Here is a 21,537-nt window from a genome sequence, read left to right as displayed (position 1 = left end):
TATTTGTTTCCCCTTTCACTCAAGGGCCTGTTGAAATATGTATACCTATCAAAGTATTATCACCTGGTGGAAGATTTGGGAACTGGAGAAAAGAAATGAGAAAGCACCCATAATATTGGTACCGGAACATAATAATACATGCTTTTGTTGCCACATGTTATTTTGTCTTTCTGTTTTTGTATTGCTGAGATTGATGCTTCTGGGTAATTTTGTATGCTGAGCTTTACCATTAACCCTTTGTTTTGGCCTTGTCTTCCCTAGCCTAATTAGCATTATTTTAACAGCTGCATGGTGTTAAGTAAACTGTTTAATCACTTATTTCATCACCTATTTAATCACTGCCTCTTCCACTCTTTAATTCTTACCTTCGCCTCCTCATTCCCTGTACTGTTTCTGTTCAATCACCAGTTTTCTTATTAGGACCAAGGAGAACATTGAAATTAGGAGCCTCTTGATTTGAACGATATGGCTTTGGCAAGTTCCATAATCTCTTCAGCTCTCTCCCCCATCTGTCATTTGGGGGTAACAGGCTGGCCCTTGCCTTCCCCCAAACACTGAACCTGTGTCACAGGAAAAAGTAAAATTTTGTCCCCCTCTACCTCTACCCCTTTATTTATTTCCATTAAATGAATGGAATAGATCAGTTAAACTAGGCCAAGAAATAGCAAATATTCTGTTTAATTATTAAAGCAATTTAAAAATTATCCTAAATTTAGATAAGCTGTTGGCAAATTGTAATTACTTGCCTCTGAGTTTTGCTCCCCATGATTATTTTTATGGCAATGATAGAACCTTATTTATTTTACTGTTTTTATTTGTTATTATTATTATTTTTTTACTTGGGACTCTCCTTTTTTAGGAAATTTTTTGGATGGCGTTCCATTTAATGTCTGTAGAATAACCTGAATATCAAGGTTTCGGGTTTTTTCCCAAAAGGAACAGGAAAGTATCCCAATTAGTCAACTCTTCCAAAAGTAACAACCGACCCCACTGATGTTACCAAAAAGAAAAGTTAGTATTTTTGAAGGGAATTCCTTTGAGAGAATTTCCCAGAAAGTGGTGTGAACCCAAGAGCCTATCTGAATTTTTCATCAGTTACAATCATATTCTGAAGGTCCTGGCAGAGCTGTCTTGGGACCAAGAGCTAAAAAAAGGCTAAGGGTTGAAAAGCGGACACATCTTTTAACTGCATGACCCAGGGATGCATTAGGATGCTGGTTAAGGTTGCTTGTGAAAACAAGGAGTTTACTCTCTTTCCTCTGAGGTTGAGTATAAACTTCTATTTTTAAATACAATTAATTGTAAGATTTTATTTTGAAGTACCTCAAACATTGGGAAAGTATGTAAAGTCCTTTTTCGAACATCTCTAGCTTTCACAAATACTAAATGTTGCTGTGTTAGCTTTATTTATTTTTATTTTTATTTTATTTTTTTTTCTGTGTTAGCTTTATGATGCACATATCCATCTGAAATGGATGGAGAAAGTAGATACACTGGAAACTCATCTGATAATCTGCCTTGACCTAATGTCCTTTCTTCCTGCCTGCCTCCTTCCCTATGAATAAACACTATCTGGAATTCAGTGTTTGTTATTCCCATGCATTTCTTTATGCTTTTGCTCTATAGGTACATATCCATAAACAACATACAGTATCATTTCACATGATTTACAACTTTAAATTTGCTCATACGTACCACTTGCCTTATTCACTCAGCATTGCTTTTGAGATTATTTCACGTTCATGCCTATATACCATTCTTTTAACCTGCTGTGTTGTTTTCCATCATGGGACTGTACCACAATTTATTTATCAGCCACCCCCCACTAAGAAGCTTGAAGGAGGGACAACTTAAAGTCATATCTTTATAACTGGTTGGTCAACACCAAAATGCCAGGAATCGATACTTTCCTGCCTGCCTTTCTCCCTGTGCTTTTAGTTATTTTGCTCCTTCCCTTATATTTTGGCCTGATCCCTTGGAAAGAGCAAGATGAATCATTAACAAAAGTTACTCTGCAGACATACTGAGTATCCACTGGATGTTAGGGAAGAGATAAATGTGAGCGGGGGGTTGGCCGACAAATAGGTGACTGTCAAATCTATAACCAACAAATTGTGTGTGTATATTCAGAATGTATAAAGTAATGCCTGTGGATTTCACATACATGCATTTGTTATATTTTAATTTTTGCTTTTAAAAGAGTATGGTTTAAACTTACCAAGAAATTATGCCTAGTAAGAATTTGATTACTCTGGGTTATTTGCTTATTCAAACATGTATTTTTCTTATTTTATTTGCCACAGTAATACATTTTCAGATCAAAGAATTAGACATCACTACGTACCATTGCTTTTACTGTTGCACAGATATTATTTACAGTATTTAGGTTAAGTACTGCTAGTTTTGTAGATTGATGCCTATAGGATCAAAGTGTTTGCCGTTCTCCTTCCAAAAAAGGAAAAGAACTCAAGAATCATTTATGTCTGTTTCCCTATTTTAATACACAAATTGTCATGACGTATCAACTTTCTGTTTTTCTATGCAAGCTGTAATCTATGATTTGCCTCTGTAATTTCATTAATTTTTAGAGACCAGAGAATTTTTTTGAGTGGTGTTAGACAAATTCTGTTATTAATGAAATAATTCTAGTGACTCCATTGTGCTTAGTGGGGGAAATAAGTCTCTGAATCACTTTCATTGTTTTCCCTTCATGAACAAATGCTGATTACATTAAATTGGATTTTAACATTTGACTAAATCATCATGTATAAGCTAAATGAGGTTTTAGCTGACTAAACTGAATGTTATTAGAAGAACCTATGTGACAAATAAATAAAGTACACATTTTATAAAAGATCAAGGACTCATGTGAGCCAAGAAATTTCAAACCTAAGAGAATAAGTCCTGCAAAGGTTGAAGTAGATTTTTCAATTATAAAGCAAATGAAATGCATCATAAATTACTACAGCTTCTCTTGTTTTTTTTTTTTTGTTTTTTGTTTTTTTTTTTTTAACTGTGATGCAGAAATAATCATATCGATTTGGGGGCTTTTTATTTTAAAAGAAAATCACTGAGATCAAATTTCATGGCTCTGTGGATACTGGGTTAACTGGTGACCGCTAAGAGGTGTCCTGAGGAGTGCAGCTTCTCCTTTGGTTGCTCATTTGTGTGCTGAAGGCTTTTTTCATAGCCCTCTTCTATCTGCACTTAGAACAATGATGGTTGTGGTTTGTTTTATTCAGATCAAGTTTTCAGAATCTGACTACTTCGGCAATGTCCTGCAAACCCGCAAGTATTTAGCACAGTCTGATTTCTTCTGGCTGCGAAAAGCGGTTCCAAAAACAGAGTGAGTAAAAACAACAACAACAAAAACCCCAAAATGAAAAGAAATAGATATGCTGGTGGGTAGTGAAGTCTCATTAGGTCAAATTTTGTAATTCCCCTCTGGTCAGAGTAGCTGGCTGGCCAGTTACCTGGGTTTGGCCAAACCCATGTTAGGTTTTGATAACTCTTCTTTCAGGTATCATATGAATCAGTTCTTCATTCTAAGAATGGCTGCCCCACTCCTGGCACCAAAACGTTGCAAGGAGGCTTATTAGGATGCATACGTTCAAGTCATTTCTAGATGTAGTTATGAATATATGTATATGGAAAACAAATTTCCCTAGAATTTCACACTCAGGTAGAAACTTTCGAAGATCTTAAAAAAGAACAAATGCTTAAAAAATAAAGTATGGTTACAAATGTAGAAGTAACTGTATAATTTAAAAGTAACTAGAAGATTGTGTCAAAGTAATAAATGTCAAAGAACTGATGGCTCCATTACTTTTCTCCCGTAGTGGTTATGATTTATTCTCCTTCTTCCCAGCTGCCCATAGGAACTATCCCTATAGGTAGGAAAGTTTCCCTAGGATCTTTTTGGGCCAGGGCCAGCCATGATTTCCTTCCCTAGCAAAATGTGTATGATGATGATACTGATAGCAGCTAACAAGGATTATGTTCACAGTGTGCCTGGAAGTGCTTCACCTGTTACCACTAATTTTATCCTCTCGTCATTTCTGTGAGGTGTAGGTGCTATTAATAAATAGCACCATCCCCATTTAACAAATGAATGAGAGGCTTACAATTGAGAAATTCTTCAGCTCACCTTTAGATTCCATTTTTAAAAATGTGATTCCTTGACAGTACACTTGATGCAGTGTTACATACAAGGTCTGGATTACTTTTTGCTCTGCCTGCTATTGACAGGGTTCTGCTGGGGCCCACCTCGCCCTTTTTTCTCCCTGTTCTCCAGATTGGATAATTTCTATTGCTCTGTCTTCACATTCATTGATCGTTTCTTCCGTATTCTCAAATTTGCTTTTGACCCATGTAACAAATTTTTCATTTTGGTTATTGTGCTTTGCAATTTCAGAATTTCCATTTGGTTGTTTTTTAGTTTCTGTTTCTCTGTTGTGATTTTCTTTCTTTCTTCCTTGTTTCTTCCTTCCTTTTCCTCCCTCCCTCCCTCCCTCCCTCCCTCCTTCTTTTCCTCCTTTTTGTTGTTGAAAATGGCATTTTAGATAATATACTGTAGCAACTGTGGATTCTGATTTATTTTCTTGAGGCTTTTTAAAAAGCAACTTTCCTCCATTTAGACAGCAGAATCTCTCTCCCCCATAGGATGTGGCCAGGGATGTCTCTGCTCATTTTTTAAAATCTTATTTTTATTTTTTAGCCTGTCTTGCTCGCGGTTGCCCCTCTGTCTGCATAGCTTCGTGCTCGGCCAGGGACTGGGGCAGACCTTGGGGTCAAACACCTCGAGTGTGTAGGGCCTCTGCTCTCTGCCAGCTGATCTGTGTGCGGGCGGGGAAGACATTTCTCCATGGGCCTGGGAGTCTCCCCCATATACGTGCCTAGGGTCCCAGTCAGCCAGGCACGTGTAGAGAGCTTATCTCACCCTTCCTCGACTCCTCCATTTCCAAGATCTCTCCTTTACATTTCCAGCTCATCTCTCGGTCTTCCCAGTGGGAGCTGTAACTTCAAGCAAGCAGAGCTATGGGTATTCCTTGTTTGTTTTCCACCAAGTTTGCCACTTGTAGCTGACAGGGCTGCAGGTTTTCACCTCCCCTCCCAATTGAGCTCACCCCCTGTGGCAGCAAAGCTGCTGATTTTCCAGCCAGCCCTGCGCATCCTGATAAAACCAAGTTTTCACTGACCTGGCCCGGAAGGGAGGGGAATGGTCCCTGGTGAGAAGGCTACAGACTCCTGGTCTGCTTAATCCCAGGCTCTAGTGATTTTCCAAAATTAAACATTTTCAGTCTGTTGTTTGGCTTTGATGATCAGTTCCCAGGGCCCTAAAATGGTTGTTTGTTGATGATCTTGCCCAGTTTTCTACTTGATTGTTGTGAAAAGGATTTGCTAACTTTTTCATATCCTCCTAGCTGGAAGCCTGGATTCTGTGGCCCACTTTTTTTTTTATGGCCCACTTTTTAACCTTGGCTTGATATTCTGGTCTCCAGATCTTTGGCTGGCTCTTTTTATGTTCTCTGGGTCTCTTGTTACTCTCCATTCCAACTCCCCGCTCTGTTCTAGACTCTAGAAATTCTCGGCCCTGTACCAGCCTTTGGCTTACACTGTGATTACTGCCTCTCCCTTTTACCCATGGCTCCCATCTGCCCTTTGCCCTTCTAACCTTCCTCTAACACACACTCGCAAAGTTAGTTACGTGTGCTTGACTTTAAGGAGTAGGCCGAAGGTGAGCTATTCCCCTGCCCCATCCCTGACCCCAATCAAAAGAACACAGAAGGCTAGAAGGCTTTCAAACTTCTTTGGAAACGCCAGATAACTGTGTTAAAGCTCTGTGTTCCCTGTCCGTGGTTCTCTGCTGTCATCACAGTATCTCTCAGCCCATTCCTTTCGCTTCATTCCTAACCTCAGTTATTCAATAGGAAGTTTAGATTTAGGGTTCTAAAAGTAGGTTCTTGAATCTGACGACTTCAGCAAACACTTTCCAATATCCTGATGAGCCATCTACATGTAGTATGATAGTCACAGATCTGTGTGAATCATCCTGTTGTTTCTCAGACCTACTTTACATCGTTTCAAACTCTTCTTGCAATTTGTAGAAAATTCAAGGTATTTTTGTCACTTGTATTTTTCAGAATTTTCAGGGTTTGGGCTTCTCAATATTAGAGGTGCTGTCAAGGTAATTCTTTAATTTCAAAATGTTTTTCATTTGGGTGCATAGCAAGGTGTGGGTTGCTAACTGAAAAATCCCTAAGTGTGTCCTCTTTAATATCATAAAATACTGATGGACTGTTAGATCCTAAGGGCCTTGACTATTTCTAATATTTTATTTATGCTTGGAAAAATGCTGGCTAACTTTGTGGGCTTAGGTGAACTGTGTGATTTTGTTTAGTTTTCTTCTCTGTCAAAATACTTCTTTCAGAAGGACATTAAATTGGTTAATGTTTCTGGAAAAGTTACCCAGGAATGAAAATCAGTGCAATAGTACTAATAATTTTCCTTAAAAAAATTATTTTAGAGAGAGCGTGCACACGTGCATGCAAGCAAGGGGGGGCAGAAGGAGGGAGGGAGAGAGAGAGAGAGAGAGAGAGAGAGAGAGAGAATCTCAAGCAGAGACCCCACCGAGCTCAGAGCCCAACCCAGGGCTTGATCTCACAACCCTGAGATCATGACCTGAGCCAAAATCGAGAGTTGGATGCTTAACTGACTGAGCCACTCAGATGCCCCTCAATAGAACTAATTCTTATTTCTTCAGATTATATATATATTCCAGAGATAGCAACATTAAAAAATTTAAGGTCCTCTTTGTGTCGTAAAGTGATAGGATAGTCAACTTTTTAAAAGAAATTTTGGGCCACTCCTTTTCAGGCATCGTAGGAAATTTTAGCTTCATGATATCCATTGGCTTTAATTCACATCTTTCGTTTTGAAAATTGATGAGTTAATCTAGTGGGAATGATTCTGGAGTAGCTCCACTACACTAGTTTACCTTGAATAGCACATCGTGATTATATTTCTATGAAGCCCTGAAATAACATTTTGCTTCTTTGTGGGTATAGGAGATAAATACCGTTTATCTTTCATTCTCATGGAATCCATTTCAGCTGAACTAATGTGCATTAAGAAGTTTCTAATGCACTGGGAAATGTTAGCAAGAATGGGATTAATTGGATGGTCATCCCTGAAGGTACACACTTAGGGTTAGTTCTAAGAATTGTCACTTCATCAGCTTGCTTAAAAATAGAGGATTTAGTCTATTGCTTGGCTTGAGTCAAAAATTTTTTCCCCTTAGGATCTCCTTTTTTATGGAAATGACTTTAAATCAGCTTCCCTATTAACTCACTCTCATTTGGTTGTGACCAAACATGTCTGGATCTTCTTTCTCTATCTTTTAAAAAATATGTAAAAAATATGGGGTGCCTAGGTGGCTCAGTTGGTTGAGTGGCTGACTCTTGATCCTGGCTCAGATTTGATCTCAGGGTCCTGGAATGAGCCCTGAGTCGGGCTCCGTGCTCAGCAGGAAGTCTGCTTCAGGATTCTCTCTCCCTCTGCCCCTCCCCCTGCTCTCTCTCTCTCTCTAAAATAAATAAAAATAAATAAATATTTAAAAATATGTACAAATATAACAGATATCTACACAAATTATGGTTTTGCCCATTATTTTTATTTGCAAAAGCATTATCTATAGCCTGGAATGGGAAGGATATAATCTATACGATATTAGAAATAAAGTAATAAATATTCTTTGGTTTTGCCATTCCATATTCCTGCAACTATCTTTAAGAGTTGATAGGTAAAATGTAAAACTTTAGCCTGATGTATATCTATTCTGTATGTTCCATAGAAATCAGGGTACCAGTGTCTTTGTCTTTAGACAATTGTATTTCATTATTACTGTTAGACTCCTTTTGTGTATTCTGTGTCCAGTATAATTACAACCCCATATATTTTTCTTTTGAAATTTATATGAGGCCTCTTCATACCCTGTCCACTAAATCCTTCCCCAAACACAGACCGCAGAAACCCCCTAAAGTCATGGTAAGAAGAATTTAAAGCACTCGAGTGACACTCTTTGTTTATTCAAGTAGATGTATATATAGCAATACACCCAGTGGTTACAACTTAATCTATGGACAACGAAGTCTTCAGTGTTTCATTTATTTACTGCCCCGTAACAAAACACTCCAAGATTTACAGGCGTAAAACAAGAATTGCTGCAAAGAGTAAGTTCCTGAGAAAAAGGGGGGAAGGGAGCATGTCTGTACACTGGGGGGAGGTTGTACTGCCTTTAATTGTCTAGCATAGGAAGTCCCTTGGTGTCATTTCCAATGCATTTTATGTTGTAGAGCCAGGTCACTAAGGCTAGCCCATAATCCAGAGGAAGGGGATTTAGACTCCACTTCTTAATGGGAGGAGTATAAAAAAATTGCAAACACATATTAAAACTGGAGTAGGTAGCTTTGTATTAGAGAATAGTAAAACCAAATATAGAATAAACTTGGATATAATGAGGGAGACAGACAAAATATTAAAGGCCAGCTTGGCATGGGCACTGACCAATAAGAAGAAATAATGAGCACCCACAAGTGGTAGGATCTACTGGTGCAGACACTTAATATCAGCTCTGGGTATAATCAAGCCTCCAAACATACCTTAGAGGCAGCAAGAGCTCTGGGAAGTCAGGAAAGGTGAGATCCTGTGTCTGACAGAAGATGTTTTAGGTATTATCGCTGAAGCTCCAGAGGCCCCTTCAGGCCCCATCTGATTTGTTTTGTCCACCTTTGTCCATCAGCGGTTAGAAGCATTTTTCCCGCAGGGACCCTTATCCTAGTTCATTCTTTGCTAAAGGGAGGGAGGAGGTGGGAGGGAGGGGAAGAGAAGGAATGAGCTCTAGGAATACACATCATCTTTTCAACATTATGCTTCAGTCCGGGGTCATTTAGAAGCCAAGTTGAGAGGCACCTGGATTCTCCCCTCTTGACTCAAACTTCAGACATAGAAATACTGGGTTCTTTGGGTAATGTGTTAATTTTCTGTTGTTGCTCTAACAAATTACCATGTTAGCAACTCAAAACACAAATGTATTATCTCACAGTTCTGTAGGTCAGAAATACAGGATGGCTTGGCTGGAACCTCAGATCTGGGTTTCATAAGGCTGGAATCAAGGTGTCAGCTGGCGGGGCTCATAGCTGGACGCTCTGGGAAGAATCCTGTTCCAAGCTCATTGAGGTGTTGGCAGCTCCACTACCTGGTAGTTTCAGAACTGACATCCCTACTTCCTTGCTGGCTGTCGGTTGGGAGCCACTGTTCCCTTCTCGAGGTTTCTCTCTGGTCCTTGCTCCATGGTCCCTACCTCTCAGCCAGCAACAATGTGTCAAATCCTTTTGATTCTTGTAATCTGATTTCTTCCATTGGATCTCTGGGATTCTAGCCACAGAAGAAAGGTTCTCTGCTTATTTAAGGACTAGTGATTAGATTGGGCCCACCTGGATATCCAGGATAATCTCCCTATTTTAAGCTTTAACCTTACATTAGGACAGTAGAGGTGCTTTCCCCTCCACTTGTTTCCTCAAGAAAGTAGACCAGGTGGCAGGTTTGTTTGCTAAACATTAGGGATTATTGAAATACTGTTCCTAAATCCGAAGGAAAAGAGTACACAATCTATGGAAAGGAGTATAAGTTTTAGTTTAGACTAGGGGAGTCACTTGTTTTCTTGATTTCCAGTAATGTCTCCAGTATAATATAATGCTGAAGAGAACTGGGTTTGAAGTTCAGACCAGAACTTGTACAGGTATATAAGGCTTGTTAAGTCTCACTGTCCTCATCCATGAGATAGGTTAGTAATTCCTTATATTTGCTTTGGGGAAGAAAACCCTAGGAATAAGGTGTCCTTAGGGCATCGTGAATGCTCAGTGAATGTTTGCTGCCTCTACTACTACTAATGATAATAACAGAATGACCTATTCATAGACTTCTTTATAGGGAGATGGTATGTGCGGGTCAACAAGAATCAACACCTGGATTTCCTACCAATTTCATATTAGCCTGACATAAATTATTAGCTTGTCATACTTCTTTTATTAGATATAGACTAGTAAAAGGATTGTTCTGAAAGGGGATTTATATGCATTTCTTTTGAATAATTTAGCTTAAGACAGTTTACTTGGGTTTTATCACAAAGGGTGGAAACTCACAGGCACCTAAGTCAGGGGCCAGCATGCTGCAGTTTCTGGACTGAATCTTGGCTGATGCCTGTTTTTGTACGGCCCGTGAGCTCAGGGTGAATTTTAGAGATAAATGTTTGCAGTTGATTTAAGACAGGAAGCACTAACTTTAAATCCCAATTAAGCAGAATGTTATTCTGCCTCAAAAGAATTCCACTCTTCTCATTAACAGGCTGTCTTAAAAAAATTCTACTCGGTTATTACATTTTAAATTTCATTAATAACATTTTGTGGAAGCTTTTCTCTTACTGTACAAGTACCTACGTAACATCTTTGATTTTTTGCTTCTTTGCCTGCAAAATGCCTAAATGTTTACCATCTGACTCTTTACAGAAAAAAATTTGCCAAGCCCTGATATAAGTAATCTCTGCATTTCAAATGGAATGTAGACTCTTGATAGCTGGAAGGTACTCCCAAGATCTCTTAATGCAGTACCTTGATCTTAGAGCTAAAACCAAACCCCCAGAAGGTGGGCAACTATTCCAACACAACCCAGCTACTTAGTGATAGAGGCAAGGATGAGCCATGACATCTTTTGGTGCTTAAATTAGTGAACACTCTACTGGAGCAGACACATTCCCTGGGTAGCATGGTTATGCTTTAATCATGTCTCTTGACATGGGCTTCTGTGTTGTCATCAATCTAAAACTTGTAACGGACAGTTCAGAGGTGATGCAGCATAGAAACTTAGCTGTCCCATGGATTCCTTGACCAGGGTCTGCTGAACATCAGCTTGTTGCTGCTTCCGTCTATGGGGAGAGCCCTTCAGAGTCTAGAATTTCTCATTAAAGCTATTTCAGAAGCACCGATACTTTTTCCATTAAGTTAGTAACAGTGAATGACCAGGCACGTTAATATATTCTCATTGAACCCTGTTCAATTTAGGATGGGATTGTTCATTGAACAGAGCAATAACCCTAAACTGAGGTGATAATTTGGCCATGTGCCCCACTTCCCCATTGTTCCCTGGTTATTTGCTAATAAATCCTGCCACATTGTGTTCATTCTTGCTGCTCTCCTGCCTAGATAATGATGATTGCCTGGTGGTATTTGCTTCTCTTTCTACAGGTGGTTTACGAATCCAACGACTGTCAATGCCTTCTACAGCGCCTCCACCAACCAGATTCGTGAGTACCCGGCTTGTCTCCTTGTTAACCTGGTACAAATAGAAGGAACCCTTCCCTGACTATGATTTCTTTATTTCCCTCCATAAGTGATCAGCTATGTTGATGAGGGAAGTTTCAGTGTCTTTCCCCATATGCCTGATTTTCCTCATTCCCTTCATCTTATTGAGCAAACAAACAAACAAAAAAACTACAAATAAATAAAACCACATTGCAGTTGGCACTGAAGAGGAGCAAGTTTCCACTTTTCTTTCATCATGGTCTTAATGATTTTGTCCAAATGATTTGTCTGTTTCTCGGATTGATGGGAAAAATAAGTGGGTACCGCTGGGCTCATGACAGAACCCGAGGGACTGTCTATAAAGAAAAGCTTGGAAATGTTCCGATTGACCCTAGGAGAGTCTTAAGTTACTTTTATTTACTTGTGTTGAGTAGATAGTTATAAATGCCATGATAAGTTTAAAAAAGGATTAAAGATCAGATTAAATTAAACATCTGGCAGCACCAAGTGTTGGCAGCACGTACTTACGCTGGTGGAAATGTAAATTGGCTCACCTGCTTTGCAGAGCAGTCGGCAGTACCTAGAAAAGCTGGGGATGTCCATGCGTGTCTGTGACTATCATTTGCACTCCTGGCATATGTCTTAGTGCTGTGCCTCTCAGTGTGGTCTTGGGACCAATAGCAATGGCATCATAGGGGAACTTGTTATGAATGCAAATTCTTGGGCTCTATCTTAGATTTGTTGCTCGCAAACCCTGGACATGAGGCTCAGAAATCTATTTTATTAAGGCTTCTGGGTGGCTGACATAGCCTGAGAACCGCTGCCCTAGAGGTCTCACCTGAGGAGGCCCACGTGAGAATGCTCATAAGACTATTGTTTATAATGGCAGAACAAGGGGGCTAACCTATGTGTCCCTCTGCCGGAATGTGACTCAAATGTGCCGTGTTCACCCAAAGGAATTCCAGATAGCTGTGAATAATGAATGACCTGGAGCAATATGTATTTACACAGATAAAGTTCACAAATATTGGTTGTGTGGGGAAAAAAAACAACTGGGGAAAAGATGCCAAGTGTGATACCATATTCAAAAGTGGAAGAGCGTGCAAAACACTTGTATATATTGTCTAGAGGTGTATCCTTTTGTAGTGAAAGTACGAAGACATTCATGGGAACGACAAACATTTGAGTTCAGGTTGGCAGTGACCTGTGGTGGGGTGAGTGTGCCGCCCCTGCTCCAGTCCTTGCTGGCTTCTTGTCCCTCCTGCACCTCTTCTGGTCTTGATCTTCACTCCCTTGCTTGGGGATGATGTTCTAATCTCATGGTTTTAAGCCCATCTCAGTGCACTTCATTGAATGTGGGTGATGGAACTTATAAATTATGACTTGCCACCCTTGGCCACAGGCCCCCATCCTCCTCACTGGTTACCTGTCAGAGCTTCCTCGCTGGCCTCCCTGCTTCTGTCCCAATTCCCCTTCAATCTGTTCTAAATATAAGAATATTGCAGCCATTTTAAGTTGATTTACAATCATGTCAGTTCCCCCCATTGCTCAGAACCAGTTATGAGCTTCCCTTCTCATTCAGAATAAAAGCCAGATCACTTGTAATGGCCCTTAGGCCTCTTACTGCTGCAGATCTGACCTCTGTTCCAGCCACACTGGCTTCTTGCCTGTTCTTGGACATGAGATTCTTGTCTCCAAGCATTTATACCAGGGGCTCTCTGCCTTCAAAAATTCCCCAAGTGATCTGCATGGTTCGTGCTCCTATATCCTTCAGATCTTGGCTTGAATGCAACCTTCTCAGTGAGGCACCCTGCCTTACCCTCCATAGAGCCTCTCTGCTGGCCCTCATCCTAGCAGGACTCCCAGGCCACAGAGGACAGCTTCAGAGCTGTGGCTGCCAACTCCCAGCAGGCGTAGCTCGTTAGAGTCGCCCTCCTGTGGCCACTTTTGAGAAAGGCAGTCTCTGAAGGACTGGTCTGAGAGCATAAGGAAGAGAAGAAAAACAAGCAGATGGTGGTAATTTTTGATTTTTACATTAATTTGTATAACCAAATCCATTGTTACATATTTTGGATATTTTTAATGTCACTCCTTACTATAGAATTACTCATTATTATCATGAAAATACCATTGCTTTATTTTCTCCTCCAGCTTTATTGAGGTCTAATTGACAGTGTGTATATTTAACATGTGCACCATGATGTTTTGATGTAGTTATAAAATGTGAACTAAGCTGCATATGTTACATAAGAACTTAAGATATTTGAGATTTTATTTTATTTTTTTAAAGAGAGAGAGAATGAATGGGGGAGGGAGGGATAGAGAGAGAGGGAGAGAGAGAAAATCTTAAGCAGGTTTCATTTCCAGCACTGAGCCCAACACAAGGCTCAATCTCACAACCCTGAGATCATGACCTGAGATGAAATCAAGAATCAGGTGCTTAACTGACTGAGCCACCCAGGTGCCTCAAGATATTTGAGATTTTAATTTTAACTGTTATTTATAATAAAAATTATATATGAATTATAATATTAGTTGGAATAATCTATTGAGGAATAGAAGATTCTTTAGATTGTCCTTTTCTCTTAAAAAACCCCACTTTTTATTTATTTTACTTTTGAAAGATTTTATTTATTTATTTGAGAGAAAGAGCACACGTGAGTGGGGGGGAGGGGCAAAGGGAGAAGCAGACTCCCTACTGAGCAGGGAGCCCGATGTAGGGCTCCATCTCAACACCCTGGGATCGTGACCTGAGCCAAAGGCAGATGTTTAATGGACCGACCTCCCCCAGGCGCCCCCTCCCCCATTTTTTATTTTAAATTCCTTTAAACTTACTAAAAAGTGACAAAACTAGAACACAGAGTTTTCACATATCCTTCAGCCAACCACCCCAACAACATATAACTCTAGAGCAACATCAGAACCAGAAAACTAACGTTGGTATAACGCCATTAACTACACTCAAGGCCTTACTGAAATGCCACTAGGTTTGCACTCATGTTCTTTTTTGGTTTCAGAATCCTATCAAGATCCCACATTACATTTAGTCATTTCTTCTTAGCCTCCTACAGAGTAAAATATTTCTCTAGTCTTTCTTGTCTTTCACGACTTTGACAGCTTTGAAGAGTACTGGTCAGTTATTTTGTGGGAGGTCCCTTAATTTGTGCCTGTCTAGTGTTTTTGCATGATTGGACTGGAGTTTATTAATACATTTGGGGCATGAATGTCGCGGAAGTGACGTTGTGCCCTCCACTGTGCATCAATATCATCAGGTTTATGCTGTGTGTCTTAGTGCTGGTGATGTGATGTTACCCTTGATCACGTGGAGAAGGTGGTTTCTGCTGGGTTGCCCCACCATAAAGTTGCTATTCCCCTGGACTGATTAGGTGGCAAATATCTTGGGAACTATGTCTCTGAGACCATTTGTATCCTGCTTCTCGCCAGTCTTTCACTCACTGATTTGAGCATCCATTAGTAAAACTTGTATGTAGCAAGTGTTTGCTCACTGTAGATTTCCATTTCTTTCCTTCCATTTATATTAATGTGAATTCTGTTGTAAGGAAGGGACTGTCCATTTACTCGTGGATATTTATTTTATTCTGTGGATTCTAATCCAATGCTATCATCTTCCATTTCGTTGCTCAACGTGTTCAGCTTTGACCATGAGGAGCTCTTGTGGGTTTGCTGCCAGAATCTTGCATCACCCTGCTCTTCAACTTGCTTTTCATTATTGAAGCCGATGCCTGCTGAGCTCCTTGAGCTAATGTGTTCTCTCTGTTTCTGGAGCTGATGGATAAGTCTGTCTCTTAGCCTGAATCTCAGCTCCCCAGCTTTTCTGTTAGGGGCTGTCTTCCAGACAGAGTCTAGAAACCAGCAGGAGTCAAATTGGGCCCAACGTAGAACTGGGTCCAGAAGCTTCCTGGATTTGGACTAGATTATCTATTTTATTTTATTTTGTTTTATTTTATTTTATTTTATTTTATTTTATTTTATTTTATTTTATTTTATTATTTTATTTTTTCAACTAGACTGGCTCCTATGGGTTTATTTATTTATTTATTTAATTTATTTTTGTATATTTTTTATTGGAGTTCGATTTGCCAACATATAGCATAACACCCAGTACTCATCCCGTCAAGTGCCCCCCTCAGTGCTTATCTACTTTAAAAGAAAATGTCTTATTATGTAATATTTGGTACATGCCGAAGAATATATATAACATGTTAAAACATATAAATTATATTCCTCTGAACCTACCACCCAGCCAAGAACTAGAACATTCCCAAAATCGCTGCATCTGTCCATGCTTCTCCCTATCCCATTCATCTTGTTCACCATAGAGGTAACTACTTTTCTGATCATCATGTTTATGGTTTTTTCTTTTTAAAATAAGTGTTAAACCATTAGTTTATTTTTACTTATTTTTATAGCATAATAAAATGTTATCATACTGCATGCAATCTAAAGCAACTTCATTTTTTTAATCTACATGTTGTTAAGATTCAACCATGTAGCATGTGGCAACGGGATCTTCATTTTCCCTGCTGTATAATGTTCCATTGCTTGACTGTACCTCAGATTATTTACCTATACTACAGACTTTATCTGTCGACAGACCTATGTGTTCTCCCACCCAGGGTTTTGCTATTATGAAGAGTGTGTTGCTGCTGTGAATATTCTTGTACATGTCCCCTGAGACGAATGTTTATGCTGTATATACTAGGAGTGGAATTACCGGCCTGTAGGGCATGCAAATGCTCAACTTTAGCAGATAACACTGGATGGGTGGCAAAGAGTATTCCAGAGTACAGGAGTGTTTTCATCATCTCTTATTTTTATCACCTCTTGGCATTGGTAGACTTTGTTTCCCCAATCTAGTGGCATCGAGATAGATTGTTCACAGATTCTTCCCACACTCACTTTCTAATGTCAGTGAATGCTTATGGCTGCTTTGGGGATTTAAGTATCCCTAAAAATATTCTGCCTCTGGAATTCACCCCTGCTCAGCCTTTTTCTTGTCTGGAAAGAGCTGATCCTATCACAGGTTTACTGTAGAAGTAGCCCTTTCAGGGTAACCCAGTGGTTTCTGGAAAGCTCATGAACAGAGGGGTTTGAAATGAACAATTTAAAGCAGTGTTTTAATTAAGAGATTCAAGCTGTTTCTATTTTCCTAATGACCAGTGCTTGCTCTCATTGTAAATTACATTCCCAGGCAAGATGACAAGGAATCCTTTGGGTGACTGTCTCTCTCTCTCTCTCTCTCTCTCTCTCTCTCCCCTCTGATTTTCTGGACTACAAATTAAGACAGGTGGAGTTCCTTTTTAGACATTTCCCCACTGGGTTTCCTGGCACTATCCGCCCCCCCCCCCCGGCCCTGCCCACACCCCCAACTGCCTTCTTTTTCCTTCACTGAAGAAGTGAAAAATTGAGGTGATTTTCTGAAATGAACATCTTTATTGATTAGGGGCTGATTCTGACAGCATGTGGCCATCTGTTTAATTGAGTTTCACATCTAAGATGTAACTATACTTAGTAACGTGATTTATGAGAATTTCATTCAGTTCCCGTTATCATTTTCTGATTTATGCCACTTACGTCTGCTTCCGCTCACAGTAGAGACTTGAGTAGGAAATACAAGAGCCTATAGGTTTGGTTTTGGTTTTGTTTGGTTTTTGTTTGCTTGCAAACTCATGCCTTTGTCTGAAACCCTATGACCTGTGGCCATATTTCAGTGTTCGAATTTTGCAGGGTGGTGGTGCTTCTTATTTTTCTACCCTCGTCAAGCTGGGTAGCAGTGTCTTCAGACACAGAGTGCGGTGTAACATAATAATGACCTCAGCCCCGCTACAGGAGTTCTGCAGAGGAGCTGTTGCAGAATTTAATGTTTGAACCAATAAGGTGGTTAAAGAGGACAACAAGGATCTGGGGTTATTGTCGCCTAGGCTTGTGCTTTCCCAGCTTTGTGATAACTGCACGAGTGGTCTTCCTACTCACTGTGGGGAAACAGGGCCAACCTTGTGTGCCGTTGACTTACTTGTATGGCCCTGGCCCTTGTTATCCTCTTCTGCCCGACACTGAGGTTACCTAGCATTTTTGGTGAGGATGGAACAAGATGAATTTGAAAAGTGCTAGCACATCACTGGGGTGAGGGTTTGTGTATCCAAAACCAGCATGCATAAATGAATGAATGAATGAATGAATGAATGAATGAATAAATAAATAAATAAATAAATAAATAAATAAATAAATAAATAAATAAAACCAGCACGCCCAGAATCCCTAGGATGAACAGCTGTGAAAACTGGCGGGGGGTGGTGATGGTGGTGGTGCAGATTTTGGACTTGGGCTCTCAAAGGACTTTTATTTTATTTTATTTTTTAAAAAGTTTTATTTATTTATTCATGAGAGACACAGGCAGAGGGAGAAGCAGGGTGCATGCAGGGAGCCCATTGTGGGACTTGATCCCGGGACTCCAGGATCACGCCCTGAGCCGAAGGCAGGTGCTCAACCACTGAGCCACCCAGGTGCCCCTCTCAAAGGACTTTTAAATTCAGGCAGTATTTTATATGTATTTTTAAAAGTACAACCAATGTGGAAACCTGTTTGGCAGTTTGTTGATACTTCCTGTTACCCCGAAATTCCACTCTTCATAAAGTATGTCAATCTGGGTGCCCACCAAAGCACGTGAACATTGAGTGTTCATAGGGGCTTTGTTCATAATAGCAAAAACCTGGAAAGAGCCTAATGTCCATGAAAAGAATAGGTAGATAGATTGTGGTATATTCATATGATTGAATATTACACAGCAAGGAAGAGTAAACTGCTCCATGCTACAATCTGTAAGAATGCCGCTGACTTAATGCTCAGCGAAACACTGTATGGTTCCAGTCATAAAAAGTTCAGGAAGAGGCAACTGAATCTAAGTGATGGAATTGAAAACAATAGTTGCCCCTGTTGGGGATATTGGCTGTGAGGGGGCACCGGAAACATTTTCCTGGTTTGGGAAATGTGCGATTGGTGGTCGCAGGGGTGATACATGTGTAGAGTCTCATTGTGTTCCACCATTAAAATTTGTGCTATTACTATATGGATATGATATGTAAACAGTAACACTTACTCCCCCCATAGAAATTTTTATAACAACGTATAACATGCGTACACTTTTTTGGGCTTATAATAGCTTACATCAGGCCAAACCTCCAGAGGTGTAGACCAGGGATTGGTGAACTTTTTCTGTAAAGGGCCAAATAGTAAATGTTTTTGCCTTTGCAAGCCATACATTCTCTATTGTCAGTTCTCACCTTTGCCACTGCAGCCATAGACGGTTCATAAACAAATAGTCATGGCTGTGTTTTTAGTAAAACTATTTACATGGGCTGTAGTTTGCCAGCCCCTGGTGTAGAGCACTGCAAGTACTTGGCATCCAGGGAGACTTGAAGAGTATTCTGACCCAGTTTACAAACTACTTTGGATCGAATCAGGTTGTGGTACTAGGGGTGAAAGGGTGGTAGAGTGAACAGCTCATGTTTGGCTTTCATTTCTACTAACACAGACTGGTCTTTTGAATAAAATTCATTTGTTGTATTCAGTATCAATGTGTATCTGTAAAATGCTTCATTTCAATGTTAGTTTTTATCTTCATATGTCTTAAATCATATTAAGGAATTATTTTAAGCAAATAAAATCTTGGCTTGAAAACAAGCAAGGACTAAGGGCTAAAACCAATGATACTATTATCTTTGTTGTAATACACAAGGGATTTGGTTACTCCGAGTTTAATCACAGACATTCTGCTGAAGAAGATAAGCCTTTGACCAGAGGCTGGGCTTATGCTGGCATCAAACTATAGTTTTAATCCTGAAATCAAACATAGATTTGTTTTGCTGTTAAGGAAATGATTATATTTCAAACTAAGAGAATTTCTTATACTCTGTTGACTCTGCCTAAAACCATCAAGTAGAAGCCAAGTTAGCAAATACTCACCGTGGCCTCTAGCAGAATTTAATGAAAGAGAAGCCTTGAATCCATTTGACACTCTGTTTGGGGACAATTTGGGAATAATCTTCCATGGTTTTGGAGGTAAAAGGGAGGAAACTGAAGTAATCAACGAATCCAAATTTCGCATTATCTGGAAGAGACTCTGACACTCATAGCAATTCTTAGGAATTTTTCCCGTTTATTCCCTTAGTATTTGTGGATCCCACAATGATTCTTCTTCTTGACATTCACAATATTGAGTAGTCCCCTCTAACACTGAATAAAGCTGACTCTTGTAACTAATAGGATACTGTGGAAATGATGGAGTCTGACTTTCGAGGCTGGCTCATAAAAGACATTGTGGCCTCTGCCTTGCTCTCTTGGATGGGTCACCCTGGAAGGAAGCCAGCAAGGATGTCATGAGGTTGCTCAAGAAGCTGGTGGAGAGGTCCACAGGTGAAGAACCGGAGGCCTCCTGCCCATAACCAGTACCATGTATGCACACCATCTTGGAAGCAGATTCTCCAGCCCAGCCAAGCCTTCAGACGACCACAGCCAAAGCTGGCATCTTGACAACAACTTCATGAGAACCCCTGAGATGGATCACCCATATAAGATGTTTTTAAATTCCTGAGTCTGAGAAACTGTGAGATAGTGTTTGTTGTTTGGAGCCACTATGTTTTGGAATATTTTGTTATTCATCAAGAGAGAACTAACAGAGACACTACAACTTGCTAGATCCTGAGTTTGCTGCTAGGTTGTATGCTGTAGTATACTGTGGTAGTTAAGAGTGTGGACTATGATTTTGAATCCTGGCTTGGCCACTAATAACTTGCAACCTTCAGCAAGTGACTTAACATCTTTAAGCCTCAGTATAATTACCTGTAAAATAGAGGTAATAGTAGTGAAGTGACTGTCATGTAGAGTTGTCATAAAGATGAAAGGAGATAATGGATATACAGTAAGTGAAAGGCTGGTTTTTAGTAGGTATTTAATAAATCTTAGCTGTTAAGAGTCCTTACTTTCAAGAAATTGGGAGAGACAGAAGTGTGGCCAGTCATTTATAAGACATGGTGAGTGTACAGCAGAAGGGTGTGCCTTCTGCTGTTGTGGGAGCCGCAGAGGAGGGGTAACTAATCTGGGGGAGTTGAGATCCCTTTACAATCCCTTGACAATGACGTTTGAATAGGTATTGAAAGGAAAAAAAGACATTTTCTAGGCAAATAAGGGAGGTTGGGCCACGCAGGAAGGAGGGCTGGTGGTGCAAAGGTGACAGCCCAGCCTGGCAAAGAAGATCCCTAGGATGGTGAGATGGGCACAGATGCTGGGGTATAGGCTGCATATGGGGGAGAAGATGGTGGGAGATGACACATGGAAGAGGTAGACGAGGGCCTTGTAAGCCACTCTGAGAAACAGGCCACAGGGAGCTAGTCTCATCTTCTTTGGGAAGCAAGACATTTAAATTTTGTTTCCTTTGTCTTAAATCTCATGGCATCCTTTGGAGAGGGAAAAGATTGAGATCACTTAGACTGCTTAGGATTTTGGCAGATAGTTCAAGAGAAGGATGGAGAGGGTCTAAATTTAGGCAGTGACAATGATGAGAGTAGGGAGTGGATAAGTTAAATCCCAAAAGATTGCTTCCGGTAACCATGTGGCAGTAATACAGGGGCTGGTTTCCTAACTTATCCGTCGATGCTTGCAAGGACTCCCATAAAATGGAGACTATGATTGTTCTCTGCAGTTCCTCTTCACCAAGAGCTGTTAATATGCCAAGCCTTGTGATAGAGACTTTAACATATGTTACCTCCAATCTTCACAGTAGCTCCATAAGCTTGGCCTTGTGGGCCCATTTTACAGAAAAGGAAATTAAAAAAAAAAAAGAAAAGGAAATTAAGGCTCAGACAGGCTAAGTAACTTCCCAGAGACCACACAACTAGTAAATGGCAGAGTTGGGAATATAACCCAGTGTCTGTGATTGCATGTTCTTAATCTTCACCCCATGCTATTCGGTACTACATAAGAAAAGTGAGAATTACATGAAATGAGACATGTGAACACACTCTGAAAAGGGTAAGAGCATAATAGATATGTTAGAGGTATATCCTCATTATGTCATACCCTCACCCATGTGGTGGGAAGATTGTTTCTGTCTAGTATGAGAGTATAAGACACTACAAGATGTGAGGACAGCTAGGAAGTGAGG

The 21,537-nt window shown here is 40.1% G+C and overlaps 1 protein-coding gene across 5 annotated transcripts in view; it reads left to right on the top strand.

The window, feature by feature from the left end:
- The window catches only part of PHEX (phosphate regulating endopeptidase X-linked), a 209,922-nt gene that overhangs the window by 146,626 nt on the left and 41,759 nt on the right, over positions 1-21,537 (top strand). For all 5 annotated transcript variants that reach the window (XM_077890216.1, XM_077890213.1, XM_077890215.1 and 2 more), the window contains 2 exons: positions 3,243-3,346; positions 11,301-11,359. In XM_077890216.1, coding sequence (XP_077746342.1) covers positions 3,243-3,346; positions 11,301-11,359 — 163 coding nt within the window. The remainder of the gene's footprint in view (positions 1-3,242; positions 3,347-11,300; positions 11,360-21,537) is intronic.

This window comes from Canis aureus, chromosome X (assembly GCF_053574225.1).
Source record: "Canis aureus isolate CA01 chromosome X, VMU_Caureus_v.1.0, whole genome shotgun sequence".
Taxonomy (NCBI): Eukaryota; Metazoa; Chordata; class Mammalia; order Carnivora; family Canidae; genus Canis; species Canis aureus.
The sequence above is the reverse complement of the archived record's forward strand: the minus strand, read 5'-3'. Positions and strand labels throughout refer to the sequence as shown.